This window comes from Canis lupus, chromosome 5, assembly GCF_003254725.2.
Source record: "Canis lupus dingo isolate Sandy chromosome 5, ASM325472v2, whole genome shotgun sequence".
NCBI lineage: Eukaryota > Metazoa > Chordata > Mammalia > Carnivora > Canidae > Canis > Canis lupus.
Window position 1 is genome coordinate 11442067 of NC_064247.1, and position 22770 is coordinate 11464836.

The 22770-nt window shown below is 41.5% G+C and overlaps 1 protein-coding gene across 7 annotated transcripts in view; it reads right to left on the reverse strand.

Moving 5' to 3' along the window:
* JHY (junctional cadherin complex regulator) overlaps positions 1-13457 on the reverse strand; it is a 58783-nt gene extending 45326 nt beyond the window's left edge. The window contains exons 1-2 of one of the 7 annotated variants that reach the window (XR_007410614.1): positions 11396-11571; positions 10225-10658 (exon numbers count right to left, since the gene is read on the reverse strand). Coding sequence is in view for 5 of the 7 variants with exons in the window: in XM_025465178.3 (XP_025320963.1) it covers positions 10225-10562 (338 nt within the window). In the remaining 2 variants the exon portion in view is untranslated. Of the gene's footprint in view, positions 1-10224; positions 10659-11395; positions 11589-13324 lie in introns of those variants that run through there. The other 6 variants (XR_007410615.1, XM_025465178.3, XM_025465179.3 and 3 more) reach the window with 6 other exon arrangements.
* Positions 13458-22770: the final 9313 nt, after the last annotated feature.

Genomic DNA, 22770 nt, shown 5'->3' on the forward strand with positions numbered 1-22770 from the left:
GCTACTCCCATAGGTGGTCGTGGGCAAGGCCTGTCTGTGAGTCAGTGAATTAGTCGGCCAGTCAACAAATATGTGCTGAGCAGCTCCCCGGGGCCTGGGCATTGAAGCATAGCGAGCAAAACAGAAGCAGGCTAGTGGACCTTACCTGCTAGAAAGGAAATAGGATTTATGCACCAACTCTCATAATCAAGTAATAAATGAGATGTTTAAAGAAATGCAGCACTAGGGTTTTTAAAATAGGGGGCATAAGCTTATCACAGAAACTATGTTAACCTCTTACTTCTAGATTCAATTGCTAGTTGATATTTCATAGTCCATTTTAGTTCTATTCTATGATCCTATGATAAACCCACAAAAGAATCAATAGGCTGAAGAATGCTTATTATTTTAAAAAACAGGTAGTCTTCAGGGTTGCCTGGCTGGCACAGTCAGTTGAACGTCTGATTCTTGGTATCAGCTCAGGTCATGATCTCAGGGTCGTGAGATCAAGCCCTGTGTTGGGCTCTACGCTCAGCACAGAGTCTGCTTGAGTTTCCCTCTCCCTCTTCCTCTGCTCTCCCCTTCCTGTCTCAAATAAATATATAAATCTTATTTTTAAAAAAGGGAGTCTTCAAGGATTGAAGGAGATGGTTTCCCTGATTCTGTGTCTTCAGTTACACTGCAGAAAACTGGCACTCACAGTGGTCATCACATTTAACCAGCACCTGCTGAAAATGGCATAATGTCTAATCATGACTGCAGACTTCCCTCAGTTATACGGAATCTCTGGGGGGCTCTCCTTCCTGAATAACGATATGGTGTCTTTTGGTTCTGAGAAATGGTACAGCAGAGTGTCTCGGGACAAGGAATCAGACTGTCTGAACTCAACCCCTGGTGCCACCAGTTCCTGTGTGAGCATGCGCAAGTCATTTAACTTCTCTGTGCCCTCACTTCCTCATCAATAAAATGAGGATCACAGTCTCACAGTGATCTCACAGATAGGTCTCACAGTGCTCTTGAGAGGATTAAGTGACCTAATACATATGAATGCTTACAATGAATTGTGTCCTTGACACAGAGTACGGATCCAATGAAGCCTGGCTGTGAAAGCCTCTGTCACCGTTCTTTGCTTGCCATGTGTTACATTCGGTCACCATGACATAACGTTGTCATGTATTGTGCTTCCTGACGATGGATCTCAAGGGATTCTTTTCTCCCTAGGGCTTAAGTTATTTCTAGGGCACAAAGTTGTCTTGTGATGCGCTAAGTGGCATCTTAGTGGCCTGAAGGAAGTAACACTGATCTTCAAAACTCCAGTTTTTGTTACCATGACTTAGGCACCTGTGGACAATCTGAACTGTGGTTTCGGAAATGGGACTAAGAAATTTCAGCCATGTGATGAAATATTTTAAGAACCTGGTGAAAGGATGAGGAGGAAGATAAAACAGGGAGAATTAAATTACTTTAGATCTTCAGAAAGAGCTGTAATTTCTGGCCTCAACAAATTACTGTTCTTAAATGCCTGTAGAAGTATATCACACATGGGAGAAAGACTGGTGTTTTAAGTGCAACCTAGAAAATACAAAGGGTGTTGGAACAGATTGGAAAAAATGAATTGCTTTGGCTGAGAAAAATGTTTTTGAACCAATCGTGTGAAGAGAAACTCTAATAATGTATACAGAGGAGATCTGAATCTGAAAATGGGGCTCTTCTAAGAGCTTTAATTACACTGCACTGTTTACACCTGCAATGACCATCTCAGAGTATCCCCTCCATCCCCTTTCTAGATGGAAACTCTATATTGAAACAAATGTGAGGTTATGTTTTGCAAAATCACGGGCATGGGACGCTGTAATACTTCACAGAAACGAATCTAATGGTTGAAATAGAACATGATACTGAAGGACCCCATTGTACTGAGCTTGTGTGCTAAGAAGCTCAATTAGGTTTCGTGGTCCAGGTCAACACACTGGAACAAAATGAGTGTGAAGTGCTCCTTCATCAGTAATCATCTGCACACAAAACATGCACTTCTTTCCCTCCCCATGTGATAGAAAGGTTACACAGACAATGCATACACAACTCTTTTGTTACTGTTCAGACAACAGATGCCAGGTCTCCTCTTCAGATGCCTCGATAAGACATGGATGCAGAGAGAAAGGGGAGGGTGGTCTCATATGCATACGCCATGATATTTGCGGGCTTTAATGGACCATATTTGAGTACTTACTGTACTCAACTTCAAACAAAATAAAATCTCCATTTAATGAAGAGCCTCATATTTAGTATAGCATTCAATCAAAAAATTACTAAAATTAGAGCATGTTTCTAGTACAATTAACATCCTTTGCACTCATAATAAAATATTCAATAACTGGCCATTTTGTCTGTTGAGGAGGTGAATAAAAGCACTGCTATTAATCATTTAGCAGTTATTTATTTGCCACTTTATTTTAAGTAGGCAGTTAAATTGAAACTGCACATGTTATTATTGATTTAGGTTTAATTTAATCCTTTTAAACAGAACAATTATTCCCAATTTATATGCCATTAAACCTTTTATGCATATGAACAGTAAATTCAATTTTTGTTTAAGTGTAAAGTTTTTAATGCTTCTTTAAGGAACTATAAAACTGACAATTACTTCCAAGGATTTCTGAATTCTAGGCTCATCTTAATCTTTTTATCAATGGCTTTTAAGTAAATCAAATGAAATAAATCCAAAGGATTAAAAAAATCACTTTTGCAAGTGTGAAATAAAATGGTCCCATAAATACACTGATGCACTTTAAGGAGGTTGTTTATGATGCAGGAAATTTCATTTAACGTAGGCATCCAGCTAAAAAATTAAACATTTTAATAGGAAAAAAGTTGCTTTAATGAACTGAACGCCAAAGACTGTCTACAGAAACCCACTCAAGAGAAGGGACTGGATTGTTACCTTGTGAATTTTATTTATAGCAATTATATAATTTGGGTAATTCCAACCCAGAGTCCCTTCTTTGTCTTTGACAACAGATTTATGGCTGCAAAATAACCAGATATTTGCCCCATGTTCTTATAAATACAGCCTTGATTCAAGGACAGTCTGTGAGTTGAATGGAAAGGAATGATCCAAAGAACATATGTTTATAATTGTAACATTCTAGTTACCTCACTTATGTGCAACAAAGCCTAGATCTTCATAAGGGAAATGATGTTTGACCCAGTGTGTAGAAACACAATTCCTCATATTCAGTGAGAGTCTATGACACTTACACCAGGAATTTTCCATGGAGATCTTGGATGTTTTTTTTCACTCTCCAGAAATGGTGGCTAAGGAGACTTGGATTTATAAAATTTCTAGTATTTATACTTTCTTTAGAATTTCCTGTCAGTTATTTATTTGTTTGTTTATTTATTTTTAGAGAGAGCACATGCACAAGTGAAGGTGGATGAGTGGGTGGAGGAGAATCTCAAGCGGATTCCATACTGAGTGCAGAATCCATGTGGGTCTCAATCTCAGGACCCTGAAACCATGACCTGAGCTGCAATCAAAAGTTGGATGCTTAACTGACTGAGCCACCTAGGTGCCCCATAGAATTTCCTGTGTTTTAAATGCCAGATATTGGTCACTTAGGTGGCTCAGGCAGTTAAGTGTCTGTCTTCAGCTCAGGTCATGATCCTGGAGTCCTGGGATCAAGGCCAGCAATGGGTTCCCTGCTCAGCGGGGAGCTTGCTTCTCCCTCTGCCTTGCTCCTCTCCCTTGCTTATGCTTGCGCGCGCGCTCTCTCAAATAAATAAATAAATAAAATCTTAAAAAGTCAGATATTGACAGCATTGTAATTGCAAGGTAGCTGTGATGTCATGAGAAAAGCAGTAGGACAGGTCTTGAAATGTGGGTCCCAGTCCAGATTTTGCCAAGCTGTGTGTGCTTTGGTGAATCTCTTCACCACCCTAGGCCTTGGATTCCTCCTTTGGACATTAAAGGGGAATAGGCTGTGCTTTAGGAGCCCTGCAGCTCTAAGAATCCGTAGTCTTATTAATTGGATTGTATCTGTCATGCAAAACTCAGCAGTGGCATATAAGAATTGGAAAAAGAATTAATTTTAAATTCAGTATATGAAAAAAAATGTATAATATTTAAAGCTTTCTACATTTTCACACTTGCCAGGGAGTAGAAATAAATGATACAGTTAAGGTCTTGAATTAAACTAGTCCTTTAATAATTTAGTTACAATCCTCTTAATTGTCTTGATAAACTCACAGGATTGTAGGAGATGTAAGTTTAATTGTACTTTGTGAGGTTTTTGAACTCACTCTTTATTTACTAATTTAACACAGTAAGTAAGCATCCCAATTTTGAAATAAGCTAGAAAGGAACTAGTGGTTGTCTCTGAGGGCATTAAACCCCAGGGCACCATGGCTTTAGCATTTCTGGCGGGGGACTCTGCCTTTAATAGACACAATCTATGCCCACGCACACACTTGACTTCCGTCTCTGACTGCTCATCTGTTGTGATGGCACCATGCCTGCCCTGAGGAGTGCACCAGGGTTTAACTACAGCAGAGTTTGTGAGCAAATGGATGAACATAAAAATAGAAATGACTAATGCCTCCGACAAAAAGTCACCTCTCTGATAATACCCATTCCCACATGATCAAAAATGAATAACTAAAATGCTAGCAGCTACCCCCCAAATACTATGTGAAAGCCTGACAATCAGGTTATAATGTATATGAAGTGGTTGGTCGACCAATGGCCCTAAATTGAATATTTAATAGAGTCCATAAAGATCAACATGGATGAATGTTTCTAGATACCAACAGGGATGAATGGGGGTTCCTGGAAGCTCCCACAGTGTTCTTAGTAATACTTAGAATGTTCAACATGCCCTCAGGTGTCATCTTTACTCTTCTAACCAGTGCAAAAAAAAAAAAAATCCAACACCTGTAATAGAAAATCTGCCCTCAGCTTCCTATTTCCAATGTGTTCTACAAAACAATGTGAAATTTGAAGGGAAATGAAAATGTCGAGTTTTGAAGGCTGTCTTTATCCCTTAGCTATTTTGGTTTTTCAGTGCTGCTATTTGAGCCCTTCACCTGATTCTTGTATTATTCATCAGAACTAATATATACAGAAGCATTTGGGAGGAAAATCCTGTACCACAACACAATAAAAATGCAGATTATTATTATTGAGTCCCCTTCTTTTAGACCGTTCTGAGCATTATCATTGAAGAATTCCTCATTGTATCTGTTTCCTGCCCCATAATTTCTGGCACAAGGTGGTTTATTAGAATTGGAATCTTTGGTGAAGGCTATCATTCCCAGATGATACAAAAGCCATCTACAGACCTTAATGAATGAAAACCTCTCTCTTTCCCAGGAGAGGTACTGGGGAATATAGGCTACCATGACACTGCTTCCCAAAGCAAGATAAGATTGATGTTGGTTTATTCCGAAGGCAGAGTATCCTTTAAAAATGTTTATTACTTTACTAAAAAGTCATAATTTTCCATGAATATTTACTTTGGCCTCAGTTTAGTCCATATCAAAATTTTTATAGCCTTAATTTTTGCTAGATGGTAAACTGGAATCCTTTATTAGATCAACCCTGATCATCCTAGCTAGATGACTTATAATTAGAGGCTCGGGCTTTGGTTAGGGGAGCATTCATTCAGTTCAGTATCTGGCTCTGCCACTTAGTAACTACATACACCTACACAAATGTCAGAGCCTCGGTTCCTTATCTGCAAAAAAATAGGGATAATAATGCATAAGAGGCTCTTGTAAGGATAAATAAGATAGTACATATAAAGCAAATAGTTCTACAAATGGTAGCTAATTACATTTAAGTATTCTTATTAAACACATATCCTAGGTACTGTACTGCTGCCCTCTGATTTTTTTTTTTAAACATATAAGGTTTCAGAGGCCTAGGACTGAAGAGGTTATTTCTAATGCTTGAGGAATTACATTGATCTCTTTCTTTGCCAGCGCCGAGTGTCCTAAGGCTAGTTGTGGAGTGGGGTTTAAGGATTATCACGTGGAGATCCTCTCTCCACTCTTGATTCATTCACTGTAGTCAATGCTGCTCCAATTTCCATTAAGTAAAAGGTTTTCTCTAATCTATATACATTGAACTATGGCTTGACTTTGGTGAGCTACAAGAGAGTAATTGCTTTGAGGAGGTTCTAGTAACATCAAAACAGAAGAGTAAGGCTCAAGTGATTTGTCAGGCAGCTTTTAAAATCCTTGCTTACAACAGCAAGAAGAAAGAGATTTTTCATGGTTTTAAGGCAAGGCTTTGACTAATTTTTTTGAACTACAATTCCCAGAATGCCATCTACCTTACAAAAATGAAAGCCTACTTGAATTTCATTTTGAGAGTCTGAGATCGATTCGTCTGTTTCATGGCTAATAAACTACTCAGAGCCAAGCAACAATGCACGTAGGAAAGGTTGCCAAGACGTAGGTGAAAGAGGCCAATAACCTGAATAATGTTTTTGAGGCATTATTTGGCTAAATGCTTTGGTTCTGTTTTCCTTTGTAGTGGAGAACTGGTCATCTTCATGTTCAATGTCTCAAGCACTACACTGCCAAATAATTATTAGAGCTAAAAGCCATTCTAACCCTGAGGATGATGGTCTGTCATTAATGATTTCTAAGGCAAATAAGTCTAAGGAAAACAGCAAGGTTTATGGATCTCTGAATCAGAAGATGAAGGCCCTCACCATAGTTTTGGTTTCTATAAGTATTTTTCTTTATTTTGAAATACATTGAGTGGCATTTACGTTGTCCTTGGGTAAAGCGCCAGGGATAGTCTGCTCCGAGCCCTGGACTCAAAGAGTGAAAAACTCAACTTTGGGGAAATGAGGTGCTTTAATGGACTCTTGCTTTGGTTTCTCCACTGTGAAACTACAGACAAAAATGCCTATCTACTGCAAAACATTTTTCCTATGCCTTTGTTTCGGGGGGTGGGGGGGAGGTGGAAAGCAATAAAACTACTACCGTTTATTACCTAGGAGACTGTGACTCTCTTATATCAGAGTTATGATAAAAACATGGCTTAAAGCATAGAGTCCGACTGCCTGAGTTTTCTGCTTCACCACTCACTTGGCTTAATAAATGGGTGTACATATAACTCCTCTAAGCCTCATGTTTAGCCTTTAAAATAGGGACCATTGGGGATCCCTGGGTGGCGCAGCGGTTTAGCGCCTGCCTTTGGCCCGGGGCGTGATCCTGGAGACCCGGGATCGAATCCCACATCGGGCTCCCAGTGCATGGAGCCTGCTTCTCCCTCTGCCTGTGCCTCTGCCCACCCCCCTCTCTGTGACTATATAAATAAATAAAAATTAAAAAAAAATAAAATAAAATAGGGACCATTAGTGTCTCCTCACAGGGCTGCCATACAGATTAAATGAGATAATGCACATAAAGTATTTAGTGCAGAGACGGGCTCATGATAAACACTCTGTAAATGCTAGCTGGTGTTATGAGAACCTTAAAATAACATTTGGCTTCTCTTCTTCCTTTAGCCACTATATCCAATCTGTCAACAAGCCCTATCAATTCATATTCTCATTTTCTCTCTCCCTTCCCTGCCCCATTAACAATAAATTACCTATGCAGCGAATTAATAAAAGATTCCTAAGAAGGATATACACCCATGTAAGTGTACAAACTGGTTATCTCTGAGGAGGCAGATGAAGGGGAATGGGTTTGAGAAGAGGAACATGGAAATTTTATCTGTAATGTTTTATGTCTTTAAAAAATATATATCTGAGGGGCGCCTGGATGGTATAGTCGGTTGAGCATCCAACTCTTGGTTTTGGCTCAGGTCATGATCTCAGGGTCATGGGATCAAGCTCCACTTCAGGCTCTGCACTCAGCATAGAGTCTGCTTGAGATCCTCTCTCTCTCTCTCTCTCTCTCTCTCTCTCTCTCTCCCTCCCTCCCTCCCTCCCTCTCCCTCTCCCTCTCCCGCCCCCCCGCTCCTCGCACTCATGTGCACTCTCTCTAAAATAAATAAATGAAAAATATATATCTGAAACAAATATGGCAATAAGGGTTATATGGTATTTTTCTCTGTACTTTTTAAGATTGTATTTATTTGAGAGAGAGAGCAAGCATGAACAGGGGGATGGGGCAGAGGGAGAAGCAGACTCCCCGCTGAGCAAGGAACCCCACTCTGGGCTCAATCCCAGGATCCTGAGATCATGACCTGAGCTGAAGGCAGAACTTTAACTGGGTGAGCCACTCAGGCGCCCCTCTGTATTTTTCTTTAGGTTAGAATTTGGTTGTAATTTAAACCAACATCAACAACAAAACCACAGATATCCTCCACCAGCACTATGCCGTTCAACAGGTTGCTTGATCTCTGTTCCCCTCATTTCTCATATCTGTAAAATGAGAATAGCATTTTTCTGGCAGGGATGACAATGAAGAATTAAATGAAATTATAGATGGGTCTTTAAAGAGAGACATTATTGTCATTGTTGTAATTATGACTACCATCTGGCAGTTTCTTTGTCCATTGTGAGTTTACCCTCTAATTCAGAACGCACTGGTTTGCAGGATAATCTTCCCTAAACTCGGCTGCCTCTCGCAGGACCCCCCAAGAATCTGTATTCTCTCCCCCTGCTGCACCCAGCCCAGGCCCTGCAGGGGTGGCTGTCTGGCTGATGCTTCCCTGAGCCTCTCTTCCTCCCCCAGTGCTATGGCTGCACCTTGGTCATGGCGATTACCACTTGCCCTGTACTTTGAGATCCCTAAGAAGCAAATGAGCTTGATTCTGCCCAATAATATTTGCAGTGAAAGGAACAAGGAGAGAAAGCAGAAAGGAAGAAAAAGATTGGGACTGGGGTCTAATTCTGGCTCTGGCAGGTGCTCTTGCTTTAACCGCCTTGCTGGGACATGTTGTAGGGTACTATGTTCAATACCCTATCTGGGTTGTGCACTGGTTGCACATGATGGCCCCTATAATCAGGCCCCTACGCTGTCCTCTTTACTTATGCTTGGAACAAATCCTCTGCCACCAAGTGGGGCTTGAACATGTCACACTTTTACTCTAATTCGATTCTTGTTTCCAAATTTTACCATCTCTCCCAAACCCTGCCTGCCTAGAACTTGGTTCTAGGCCTTTTAACAAACTTCCCTTATATTTTACCCATTAGAAAAACCTAACACATCGGGTCACCGGGGTGGCTCAGTGGTTGAGCATCTGCCTTTGGCTTAGGGTGTGATCTTAGGCTCCTGGGATCAAGTTCTGCATCAGGCCATCCACAGGGAGCCTGCTTCTTCCTCTGCTTGTGTCTCTGCCCCTCTCTGTGTGTCTCTCATGAATAAGTAAATCTTAAAAAAACCTAACACACACACACAAAAAAAACCTAACACATCTATAACTTATAAAGAGCTAGTCACCACCCTACATACATTGTGTATATATTAATTTATTTTAGCCTCAAAACTCTGTGAAGTAACTATTATTATCCTATTTTAGTGATGTCAGAACTGAGATACAGAGAGATTAAGAGGACTTGGCCAACTCACACAGCTTGAACCCAGATGGTCTACTCCAGACTACGCACTTTGTCACCACACGGAAACGTCTTTCTAATCAATGGCTTTTAACTTCTTCCACACTGTGTCATATAATTAGTATTTTAACTAAAATGGAGTAATGCACTAATTTATATTCTCTTATATTCTTTGGTATCTCATGGCATAATGTCAACACCTTGTAAATACTGATTATTAGAAATTAAATCTTTGTATAAGCCCCAGGAGGTAGTACAGTAGGATTATACTCCCAGAGTGTATTATTGACATTAATAACAGTCCTGGGAGATAGGCCAGATCAATTTAACAGGTGACACAAGTGAGCCACCAAAGAGTTAAGTGACTTATTCCAAATTATACACTAAACAGCAGTGCCTGGACCAAATCAACACCCCCTGATTCCAAGTCATGGCACTCTTCTATGGCAAGCTTTCTGGGATTTCCCCAAGGCAAGTCATAGCAGTAGAGACACTTGGAATATGGACAGGAAATAAGGACCAGAAGGAGTACATACACCCTTATTAATACCTATCCTTGTTTTTCGCATATCTTTTTATTTAAAAACATGGCAAAAAGCCTGGCTTCAAGCCATCCTTAGTTGCTTGGGATCTGTCTCACACACATTATAAGGTATTCATTACCATGGCCTTGTGATCTACCAGTGATGATCACACTGTTATCTTACACAAGCCAATTCCTTACCTGTTGTCTATGCCATTGTTCTGGGTACGGACGTTCTCCTTGCCATTCTTCTGAGCTACTTTTCTGCTTGTTTCCTCTTCTGTCTCACTCAGGCTTTCCTGTTGAGGGCTTTCTTCCTCCAAGCTGTCTGGCTCCATACTGTTGTCCTGGATTTGGTCTTCAAGTTCAGACTGGGACTTACTCTCTTGAGTGAAGCTTCCTGAATCAGATTCCAAAGAATCTTTTGAAATCAGATGTAAGTCCTTCTTAAAAGGTGGCTCTCTGGACTGGACCTTTAAGTTGGCATGATGAACAGGAGATTTAATTGAGAGCTTGGGAATTAATTTACTATGACTCATCTTGTAAAAACACAAATACAAATGTGAATTCAAATATCCTCGATGCTAGGAGCAGTTGGCTTGAATATTCGAAGTTGTGGTTCACAAAAGCATTACCTAAAAAAAAAAAAATTTATGCACTTTGTAACTACTGAATTCTAATTTCAATGTTAATCAAACACTTAAGTGAGCAGAACCCTGTTACATTATCTGCAGCAGCCTTTTGTATGTACCCTTTTGTATGAGGAAGGTCTATTGGAAAAACTATTGTGTTTTTCTCTTTACAGAAGCACATCTGATGTGGAGTTCATAAACAGCCTGATAATCAAATATAGCTTTATTGAGGAAATCAAATGGCTGGATTCTTTTTTTTTTTTTTTTTTTTTTTTAACCTTCCAAGGGCCTATTACAGACAAGCCTGGACAAAGCTAAATGGTTAATTATGGACAGTACTTCTATGGCATTATTTCAGATACCCAGGGCACCAATATAAATATGCCTGTTCAGGAGTATTTATGGATAGAGAAAAACAAGTTCAGGGTCAACCTTTTGAAAAGTAAAGGATGGAGATAGGAAGAGAGTAGCTTCCATAGTTGGAACTGTAAAGAGGGAGGCTATTTGTTCCTAGATCTACATTAGCTGGTTTCATCTTTTAGAAGATATTGTGGTTCCCCAGTGGCTACTTGGTAGGAATGTGTACTTTTGGTGGACCTCACACAGAGATCAACCTCAGCTCAGTATATATATTAAAAAAAAAAAAAAGAACAATGATTAAAGCCTTTTAACATAAGATTTGGACACTTTGTGACTTGTGCCACTTAGTGGTTCATAGCAGAGGCTGGATATCTACCTACCTGAAAGGGATGTTATCCTGGAGAATGTTGGATGGGTGAGAGATTGGCCTGAGTAACAGCTAGGGTCCCTTCAACTCGCTTAAGTGTGTGATTCCAAGTGAGTCTTCCCTGTCTCAGAGGGCTGTCATAAAGACCCAGGAGATGGTTTATGGGAAGGGTACTCTAAGTTTGTATCAGTTTGAAAGGAGAGGATTTTGGATTGGGCTTCCTTTCATCTCTCTGTAGCATTTCTATTTTGCTCAGTCTTCTATCTCACTGGCCTTTATGCAATTTTTTTTTCTGTAGGTCAGACAACAGAAACGTTGACCATCAGAGATTCCTATAACATTTTCTAAGGGCTTGCTCTTATTCTTTTGTCAAAGCTAGCTTTAATTAAATAGCACAAACTTATTCCTATTCCTAGCACTGCTAATGATGTCTTAAAGTACCATAGCAAAACAGACAAAAGGTGGCATTCAGATTTAAATATATGTGGGGATCCCTGGGTGGCTTAGCGGTGCCTTCCACCCAGGGCCCGATCCCCGATCCTGGGATCGAGTCCCACATCGGGCTCCCTGAATGGAGCCTGCTTCTCCCTCTGCCTGTGTCTCTGCTTCTCTCTCTGTATCTCTCATGAATAAATAAATAAAATCTTAAAAATATATATATATGTGAAGTGGTTTTCTTTTTAATTCAAAATTCCCCAAGCTAGTGTTGTAACTATAAATAATATAAGTAATATATTAACTGTACAGACTGCTTTGCTGTATCATCTCATTTTAAGGATACATAATGCACCCTATCTTATTTTAGTAATAATTAAGTAGATTAACTCTTGCTTTTTTAGGGTGTTTTTAGAAAGCAGCAAAGCCACCAAGTACTGACCTTTTTAACGCAAAGCGTTTGTATAAATATCTGTAAGAGTTTTACTGCCTAAGTCACTGTACTTGGTATATGTGCTGCCGAAGCGAGCACAACTGTACTTGGGATGTTAAAGAAAAAGCTTAAAATAATCATTCTGTTCCAATTTGGGATTGCTCATGAAATCATTCAGTCCCCTCCAATGGTGCTTAAGTGAGATAGACTAAGGTTTCTTAGAGTTAACGCATTAAAAAAAAGTCCATAGAAGAAGACAATTTTGCTGTAATTAATGAAATCTGGAATAGTGCGGAGAGAACAAAGCCAAACACTAGCAAAGCTGGGGCTTTGGTGGAGCCCTAATCGTATAGAGGAATGAGATTAATGAAGGAAAAGCTGGTATCTTGAATAAATCAGCAAGGAGGCATTTTAAGTGTAATAAGTGTGGCTCCCTAGTGGCACAGTTGTTTTTCACTGAAGTTTCTGACCCAGAGAGGCTGGCAATCTCGTTACAAAAGAAAACAAGGCTGACTGGGATGTCGCCAATGGTATCCAGGCACTGAGACGCGGCCGGTTCCCTCGGGCTCCCCTCCAGACCCTGGGTCCTGTCCTCTGTACCCGGAGGAGGAACGAATTTCCCTCTGTAGGTGAGAAGGAGCCCTGCTTGCTCTGGCCAAGGTGAAAGGCAGAGAAAAAGTTGCCCTGTTACTGCCCGGAAGCTGCCCATAAGGGGCGGTCGGTTTATTTTCTCTTTGCCTTTTTTTTTTTTTTTTTTTTCCCCTGATGGACAAGACCAGGCAGCAAAGGCGTTTTAAGGTCAAAGAAGGGACAGGTGGCGGGGGTGGGGTTGGGGGTGGGGGTCTGGTGCCCCGGGCAGGTCTTAATCATCAGAAGTCAGGGCTGCTCTGGGAGTCTGGGCACCAAAGCCTGTCCAGGTGCCGCCCCCTGGGCCCCCGTTCCCGCCGGGGCCCCAAATGCTGTCGGGCGCCGGCTCCTTGGGGTTCTCCTGGTCCTGGTCCAGTTCTCTCCGGAGGTTTCCTGCTGTCCCCACCCAGTCCCACTCCTCCCCATTTCCCTCCCCGGCGCGCGCACCCTCGTTCAGGAGGCAACCGCCTGTCACCTGCGCAGTGCTGCTCCGCGACCGCGACCCCTGCAGCCGGCATCCTCCCGCGCCGCCGCCGCCACCGCCCGGCCTCCCCCCGCCGCCCCGCCCGCTCGCTCCAGGTGCTGCCCTGGAGACGCGGCCAACAGAGCCCGCCCCGGGGCTCCGCGCAGGGGGCGGGGCCAGCTCGGGGGCGGGGCCAGCTCGGGGGCGGGGCCGCATCAGGAGGCGGGGCCAGCCCAGAGGATGGGCCGTCTGGGGGCGGGGCTGCCTCAGGAGGCGGGGCCAGCCCAGGGGATGAGCGGTCTGGGGGCGGGGCTGCCTCAGGAGGCGGGGCCAGCCCAGGGGATGGGCCGTCTGGGGGCGGGGCTGCCTCAGGAGGCGGGGCCAGCCCAGGCAATGAGCTGTCTGGGGGCGGGGCTGCCTCCAGGAGGCGGGGCCAGCCAAGGGGAAGGGCCGCCTCAGGGGCGGGGCCAGCCCAGGGGAAGGGCTGTCCAGAGGCGGGGCCGCTTCGGGGGCGGGGCCAACCCAGGGAAGGGGCTGTCCGGGGGCGGGGCCGGCGCGGTGACGTCACCTGTCGGTGGAGGGGGGTGGAACCTATTGTAATACCCGCGTTCAAGGCGGGCGAGCTCTGAGCCAGGCTGCGGTAGGGCGCCCTGACCTCCCAACGTTGGAAAGCAAGGAAAACGGGTCACTTATATAGATGGAGATGTTTGCGACAAATACTGCTAGGATAGGCGAAGAACTACAAATTAAGAAAAAAAATCTAGTGAAAGGATGATTAAGTGACTTGGACAGGAATATTAAAAACGAAATACAAAAGCCTGATCAATATTTGTGGTTGATTGAAAAGATGATTAACTTATTAATAATCAGAAGAAAGCAAATTAAAACCATGGTGGATATCTCTTTATCCATACTCATCAGATGAGCAGAATTTAAGATCTCTGACAGGGCTGGGGTTTGGAGAGGATGCAGGGTGAAGAACCCTCACAGGCTACGGATGGGAATGTTATGTGGTGCAGGCACTTTGGCAAATAGTTTGAATTTAGCTGGGGCATGCATAGCTTATGATTCAGCAATTTCACTTGTAGGTATCTATCCCCCCAACTTATGTGCACCCAAAATGGAAATAACTGAAATGTCCATCAACAGTAGAATGGTTAATTAAAATGTGCTATTCCATACCCTGGCCTACTATGCAATAGTGACAGTGAATGAAATACAGCAACAACACAGAGGGGATCTTTAAAATGTTAAGGAGGGGGCAGCCCGGGTGGCTCAGCGGTTTAGCACCACCTTTGGTCCAGGGCGATCCTGGAGACCTGGGATCGAGTCCCACATTGGGCTCCCTGCATGAAGCCTGCTTCTCCCTCTGCCTGTGTCTCTGCCTCTCTCTCTCTGTCTCTCATGAGTAAATAAATAAAATCTTTATAAAAAAAAAAATGTCAAGGAGGAGCATCTGCCTTTGGTTCAGGGTGTGATCCCAGGGCCCTGGGATCGAGTCCCGCATCGGGCTCCCTGCAGGGAGCCTGCTTCTCCCTCTGCATGTGTCTCTGCCTCTCTCTATGCATCTCTCATGAATGAATAAATACAATTAAAAGGAATCGTGAAGAACAGCACAAAGCAAAGCCATAAAGTACCTTGTTTTTATCCATGGTTAGGGTTGTAATAATGATAATTTACATATGAGTAACACTACCCAGGGTTTGCAAGGTGCTTTTGCGCACATTATCTGTTCAGAAGAAGCTGTCAACCTGACCCTAACCAAAACACAAGAAAAGCGAGAAAAACGAATAAAAAAAAAAACAAAACAAAACCCAGCACTAAACCTGCAAGAGGTTAGTAATGCGGGACTGCGCTGAACCCCTCTCCACCACCTCACAGAGCTTCATGTCCTACAGGAAGAATTTCTGATAGTCCCACCACCACCGTCCTCCTGACTCTCGGACCATGGCCGTTCTGCACCGAGGGCAGTGTTGTCTACCAGGAGATGTTGGCAGTGTCTGGAGATGTTTTCTATTGTCATGACTTAGGGGAGGGCTACCAGCATCTCCTGGGTAGAGGCCAGGATGCTGCCAAACATCCTGCAAATGAGCAGGACAGCCTTCACAGCCAAAAGCCCACTCAGTCCAAGATGTTAATGATTCTGGGTTTGACAAAGCCTGTGCTAGACTAATAGCCCTCGGTTTGTGGCCCCAAAATACCCAAGGACCTGCTTCCATCGTGACACATGCACATGTGTCATATTGTATTACTTATTAATTACTTGTATAAATTCTGTCATCTTCTTACTATATGATAAGCTCCGGGACAGCAAGGACTAGCGTTGTGTGGGCCACTTAAGAGATGCTCAGTGAGTGGCTCAGCGGTTTAGCACCCCCTTCAGCCCAAGGCGTGATCCTGGAGATCAGGAATCGAGTCCCGTGTCCGGCTCCCTGCATGGGGCCTGCTTCTCCCTCTGCCTGTGTCTCTGCCTCTCTCTGTGTGTCTTTCATGAATAAATAAATAAAATCTTAAAAAAAAAAAAAGGAGAGAGAGAGATGCTCAGTAAATGTTGCAAAACCACAATGCCCTTATAATTTAGCCCTTGAACAGAGGGTAGGTAAGTGTAGCCCTCTTAGGCCTGGTAGTAGAGATATGCTCTTATTTGGCACATAACTAGGATGATTAGAGAATTTATCACTTAAGCCCAGGATATACTCAAGAATTTAAAAAAATTCCTATTAACAGATAGAAGCTGAAATTTTCAGTATTTTGGAAGTGTGGTCATCCTGTGTGTTACTCTAGCAGGTTTAATTGTCTGGTTCCTTGACGTATATGGTAAGTTAGAAGCAAGTTAGAAGAGGGTAAGAAAAGACGACCCGAGGACTGAGAGGAGAGCCACTGCCAGCAAGTGGAGAGATAGAAGTATCACAAAAATAAGAGATGTTCAGAAAAGCAAAGCAGCTTGCAGTTGCTGCTGTATTTCATTCATTGTCACTATTTTATAGCAAGCCAGGGTATGGAATAGCACATTTTAATTAACCATTCTACTCTTGATGGACATTTCAGTTATTTCCATTTTGGGTGCACATAAGTTGGGGGGATAGATACCCACAAGTGAAATTGCTGAATCATAAGCTATGCATACCCCAGCTAAATTCAAAGCCTACTTGCTGTAGGCAACAGGCAACCCTCTAGCTAAAAACCCTGTGAGGGAATCGCGGTATGACAACGAGCACAATTCATTTCCATAGTGATTAATTTTTAAAAATTCATACAGAGTATATCAGTTTAATAAATGTGAGTAGACAGGTAAAAAAAATCATTGAATATATTTTACAAAGATTTCCCCCTCATATTAAAATGTTTAAAATGTCAAGGGACAAACTCTCATTTATCCCTGCACCCCTATCATTTATTTAGAGTGACTAATGGAGAATAATTTTAGAGGACTGAAGTCATAATAAATATATTTTTATATAGACAGTGCAGTTCAACAGACAGAAGTACAAGTAATGCTAACCCCGTTCCAGAAGATGGAGTCGAGTCCTGGGGGAGACCAGAGGGGAAGAGGGGGCTTTTGCCTTACTGGAATCAGAGGCTTTTGGAATGAGATGATCCTATAGGGTGGCTCTTATGAATACGGAGCAACAAATTGTTGACGACTGCCTTTTTTCTTGCCTTTGTTTTTTTTTGGGTTTTCTTTCTTAAAAATAATTTTAAAACATTTTTATTGTGGGCATTTAAAAACATATGCAACGGTAGAGAGAAAAGTATAGTGAATATACAGGTAGCCCTCTCCTGGCTTCAATAAAGACCAACATGTGAGCAGTCTTGTTTGTAAACACACTGTGCTTGACTCCCAAAATTATTTAAAGGCAAATTTCAGGTGTCCTATGATTTCATCAGTAAGGTATCTGTAAGGGATAATTTTGAAATAACTGCCATAGAATAATCACATTTAAAATAAAGCTAATGACTCTTTAATATCATTTAGTACTGAGTCAGTTTCAGACTGAAATCGTCTTTCAAATATCCTTTCAGAGTGTGTAGGTTTGAATTAGGATTCAAGTAAGTTCTACAAAGTGATTTTTTAAAATAATAGCTTAGAGATATAATTCACACAACACACAATTCACCCCTTAAAAATACATGATTCACTAGTTTTGCAACCATCACAACTATCTAATTCCAGAACGTTTGTCCCCCCCCCCCAAACCCACGCCCATTAGCAGTCACCCCTCATTCCCCTGATCCCTCGGCCAGTGACAACCATGAATCTACTTTTTGTCTTTATAGATTTGCATATCCTGGACATTTCACATAAATGGGATCAGGCAATATGTGGTGTGTGTGTGTGTGTATGTACATGTGTGTGTCTGGCCTCTCTCACTTTGCATGATTTCAAGGTTCATGCACGTTGTCGTATGTGTCAGGATTTCATTCCTTTTTATTGCCAAATAATATTCCACTGTATGAATATATCACATTTATCCACTCACCAGCTGATGGACACTCGTATTGTTTCTACCTTTTCACTATTATGAATAATGCTGCTATGCACATTCATGTGTAAGTTTGGTGTGGATATATATTTTTAGTTCTCTTGAGTATATACATACCTAAGAGTGGGATTTCTAGATCCTATGGTAACTCTGTTTCACCTTTTTTTTTTTTTTTTTTTTTTCTGTTTCACTTTTTGAGGAACTGCCAAGCTCTTTTTCCCAAGTGGTTGAAGCATTATACTTTCCTACCAAATTAATTTTTAATTTTGCCTAAATTTTTAAAGTGATTATGTAAGTCATTCACAGAGTTCCCAAGTCAAAACTATAAAGCCAGGGACATTTAGAGAAGTCTAATTTTTTTAAAGATTTCATTTATTTATTCATGAGAGACAGCACAGAAAGAGAGAGAGAGAGAGAGAGAGGCAGAGACACAGGCAGAGGGAGAAGAAGGCTCCATGCAGGGAGCCCGATGTGGGACTCCATCCCGGGTCTCCAGGATCACACCCTGGGCTGAAGGCGGCACTAAACTGCTGAGCCACCCGGGCTGCCCGAGAAGTCTAATTTCTATCCCCATCCCTTCACTCAATCGCCTCTTAGCTCATATACAGTGATGATTTTTGTTCGTTTTTAGATTAGTTATATTTAAAAAATATAATCCAATATGTATATATTTCTAACTAACCTCTTTCTCAGATTAAAGGAATATACATACTCTCTCCTGTACTTTGTTCTTTTTTCATTCAATAGTATATCCTGGAGATGACTCGAGAGACATACACAGTGAACTATTTTATCATTTCTTTGCTCGGTTGTATAATAGTCCCCTGTGTGCCCAATCAGTTCCCTACTGATATATACTTGAGTTATTATAGATGGTGCTGCAATAAGTAGCTGTAATGTTGCGATATAAAAAGAAATATATATTTGGTTTTCATTCTGACACCTGGCACAGAAGTCCTGAAACACTTGTAATTTCCTGACCAGTAAGGATGATGGGAGCGTATTTTATTATTGTATTTGGTCTTTGTCATAGGTTCCTGAGATAAGAGCTGCTAAAACCCTTGGAAGATCCTGAGTGATAGAGGTGAGAGGAGTATCTTTGATTATTCATAATAAACTCCTTTCAACCACATCTGAGTTTATGTTAGTGAGGTGACTCTTGGTGGGTAGCTTCAGGATGACGGCTGTCAGAGGAATCAACCATGTGATTAGAGGGTCTGAACTTTCTACCCCACCTCCCAGCACTTGGGAGAGAGGCTGGAGATTGAGTTAATCACCAATGGCTGATGACTTAGTCATGCCTGCTTAATGGAACCTTGATAAAAATCCCCAAATAATGGTGCTCAGGGAGCTTCTGGTTTGGTGAATGCGTCCATGTGCTAGGAGAGTAATGCAACCCAACTCCACAGGGTTTGAAGCTTCTGTGCTTGAGAGTCTTCCAGACCTGCCCCTCTATGCCTTTTCATCTGGATAGTCATTCGTATCACCTCCAATGTCCTTTATTATAAACTAGTAATAGTAAGTTAAGTGTTTCCCTGCGTTCTGTAAGTGGTTGTAGAAAATTCTAGAACCTGAGGGGAAGGCCCTGGGAATCCATGGTTTACAGCTGGTTGGTCAGAAGTACAGGTGGCCTGGACCTTGTGATTGGCATATGAAGTGGGACAGTATTGAGGGACTGAGCTGTAACTTTTGGGGTCTGGGCTGATTCCAGGTATTTAGTGTCAGAACTGAATTGAATTGTAGGACACCCAGTTAACGTCAAGAGAGTTAGAAACTTGGTTGGTGTGGAGGGGAAAAAAGCCACGAATTTGTTGTGTGACGTCTTGTGAGTAACAAACAGTTCATAAAAGCCCTGTACGTATGTCAAATTGTAATTTTGCCATTTACCTTTGGGTTTGATTTCTAAAAGTGGAATGGTTGGGTCAAAAAGTGAGTTCTAACATAATTTTGCTAAAGGTTGACAAATTCCCCTTCATAGAGGCTGTATTATTTTACATTCACACTAGCAACATATGAGTGTGCTTGCTTTCCTACCACCTGGCCAACAAAGCATGCTTGCTGTGAAATGCTTGGATTTTTGCCAGTATAACAGATAAGGAATAGTATTTCAGTGCCATTTTAATTTTGCATTTGCCTTATGTAAGTATCACTTTATATGTTTAAAAATAATTTGCCTTTCTTCCTGCCTTTTTTTGTGTGGAATGGTATTTGTTTTTCTTATCTTTTTTTTTTAAACTGAAGTATATTTAATATACAGTGTTCTATTAGTTTCAGGTGTACAATATGGTGATTCCACAATTCTCTTTATATTTCCCTAAGTATCCTTTGTGGTATAATTTGCAAGGATTTTTTTTAATCAATTTATCATTTGGTGTTTACTTTTTTTTTGGGGGGGGCCACAAAAAGGCATTAAGTAGTCAAATTTGTGTAGTCAAATTTATCAATCTTTTGCCCCCTTCCTTCTGGATTTTGAGTCAGTTTGAGGAAACTTTATCTCACTTGCAGGTTATAGAGCGCTCAATCTATGTTTTCTTCTAGTATTTCTCTGATGTCATTTTGCACATTTCAATCTTTTTTTTTAAAGATTTATTTATATATTCATGATAGATATAGAGACACTAAGAGAGAGACAGAGACACGGGAGGAGGGAGAAGCAGGCTCCATGCTGGGAGCCTGGTGCGGGACTCGGTCCCGGGAGTCCAGGATCGCGCGCCCTGGGCCAAAGGCAGGCACCAAACCGCTGAGCCACCCAGGGATCCCGCACATTTCAATCTTGCATCCATTTGGATTTTATTTCTGGTTTATGATATAAGCAATACTTCTGACTTTACCTTTTTCTGTATGGATGTCCAGTTAGTAAAATGTTATCTTTCCTACTGATTTGAGATACTATCTGTATCACATGTAACACTTTCATTTGATAGTCAACATTAAAACCTATTCCTATAATTGCTGCTGATTTATTATGAGATGAGATGACCAAATTAACCAAAAGTCTTCAGTGCCACTGGGTCTTTCTGTGAGCCTGTCTTCAGTAGCAGTCCCTTTGTGCCCTTTAGCTTTAAACTTCTGCATCATCAGTTATTGGGGGTGTTCTAAGGAAAGAAACCCAGACTCTGTGGTCTCCATACCATTGTCTCAAACTAGTACAAGGAGAAAACCATCTAAGGTAGAAGAGAAAAATACTAACACTTGTTATACACTTATTATGTATTTAATATTGGGCTAGACACTGCCTGCATTATATCTTCTCATTTGATCCTTACATTAATCCTGTGAGAGGAGAATTGTTATCCCCACTTTACAGATGAAGAAATTGAAGATACGAGAGGTTATTCATGCCAAAACCAACCAAGAACAATTTGGGAATAAGGAATTAGGGGAAACCAAAAAAGAGAGAGCATTCTCTCATTTTAAAGAGAAATATTTGGGGACACCTGGGTGGCTCAGTGGTTGAGCATCTGCTTTTGGCTCAGGTCGTGGTTCTGGGATCAATTCCCACATTGGGCTCCCTGCAGAGAACCTGCTTCTTCCTCTGCCCCTGTCTTTGGCTCTCTGTCTCTCATGAATAAATAAATAAAATCTTAAAAAAAAAAAAAAACCCTAATGGGAAAGGGACAAGACTCAACTTTTTAAAAATTAGGATATAGGGACACCTGAGTGCCTTAGTTGATTGAGTGCCAACTCTTGGTTTTGGCTCAGGTTGTGATCTCATTGTGTCTCTCATGAACAAATCAATAAAGTCTTAAAAAAATAAGAAATATTTGTTCTATGTTTGTCTCCAGTAAAGGGGATAATTTGATTTAATAGTTTGGTCTGGATAACTGAGGCTCAGTCTCCCTCAAACCACACTGGAAGCCACAGAGTTTAGTATTTTTCTGAGACACAGTTTTTATTTCACAAATTAGCACTTAATTTAAAAGAGATGTCCTGACTTAATGAAAAATTGTGACCCATCATATCATGGGTTTGCAGAAGACCTAACAGAATTATTTTCTTTTTTAAAATGTCTATACAGGGTGCTCTCCCAAAGTTAGCCCTCTGTCTGCATTTAGGCAAAAGCTCTCCCTCACTCTCATTTTTAGATCAACTGTGAGACTTTGGGTAGGGGGGTGGGGAGAATATAAGCTTTTGCTGGCTTCCTTTTGGTTTGCTTCTGTCTGAAAATCAGGTGTAGAGGAGAAAAGGTAGGAAAAAAATTAACATATTCACCGGGTCTGGAGTAATGACCTGTGATGACAGATTTGCTCATGAATGCATCACAGGAAGGAAGGGCTCTCTCTGAGAAGGTGTAATGTAAAAATAGAACTACCTCTCATCTAGATCAAAACCCCATTATAAATATAGCAAATTACCATGACCTCAACCAGGGGAAGTAACAGGACATTATGTTGTTAGGCTAAATTAGTGGACTCATGAATGATTGGCAGTTCAAACCATCTTTTTCATCTGCAGGGAGCCTCACTACTTGATGTGTGCTCAGTCTGTTAGGTAGTATAATTTTTGCTCTCAGTTATGTTCACCTAATGGTAGGTGGTACAAATGATGCTTGGAGCCAGAAAATTTGGCCTTTTTTAAAAATCATTTTTGAGAATGTAATACAAGCAGCCTTTTGACTTAGTTCCCCAAAAGTAATATTAAGAAGGATCATTCAATGGAAATTTCTGAGTTGTTCTTTAGCTCCATCTTCCGATGAACAAGATGTGTGCATGAAATGCTCTCTTGGGGATTTAAGTTATATAGTAAGGAGAGAAGCGGGATCCTGTTTTGGTCTTTTTAGGAGCCAAGGGTATCAGGTTTCTAATCCCAGCTATCTTACTAAATTGCTGTGTGGTCTCTGATGGCAGAGGAAAGCTTTCTGCGTTTCAGGGCCCTCATCTGTAATACAAAAGAATTGCTCTAGATCAGTGGTTCCCAAACTGTGTTTGTTAGTACACTGATGTTTC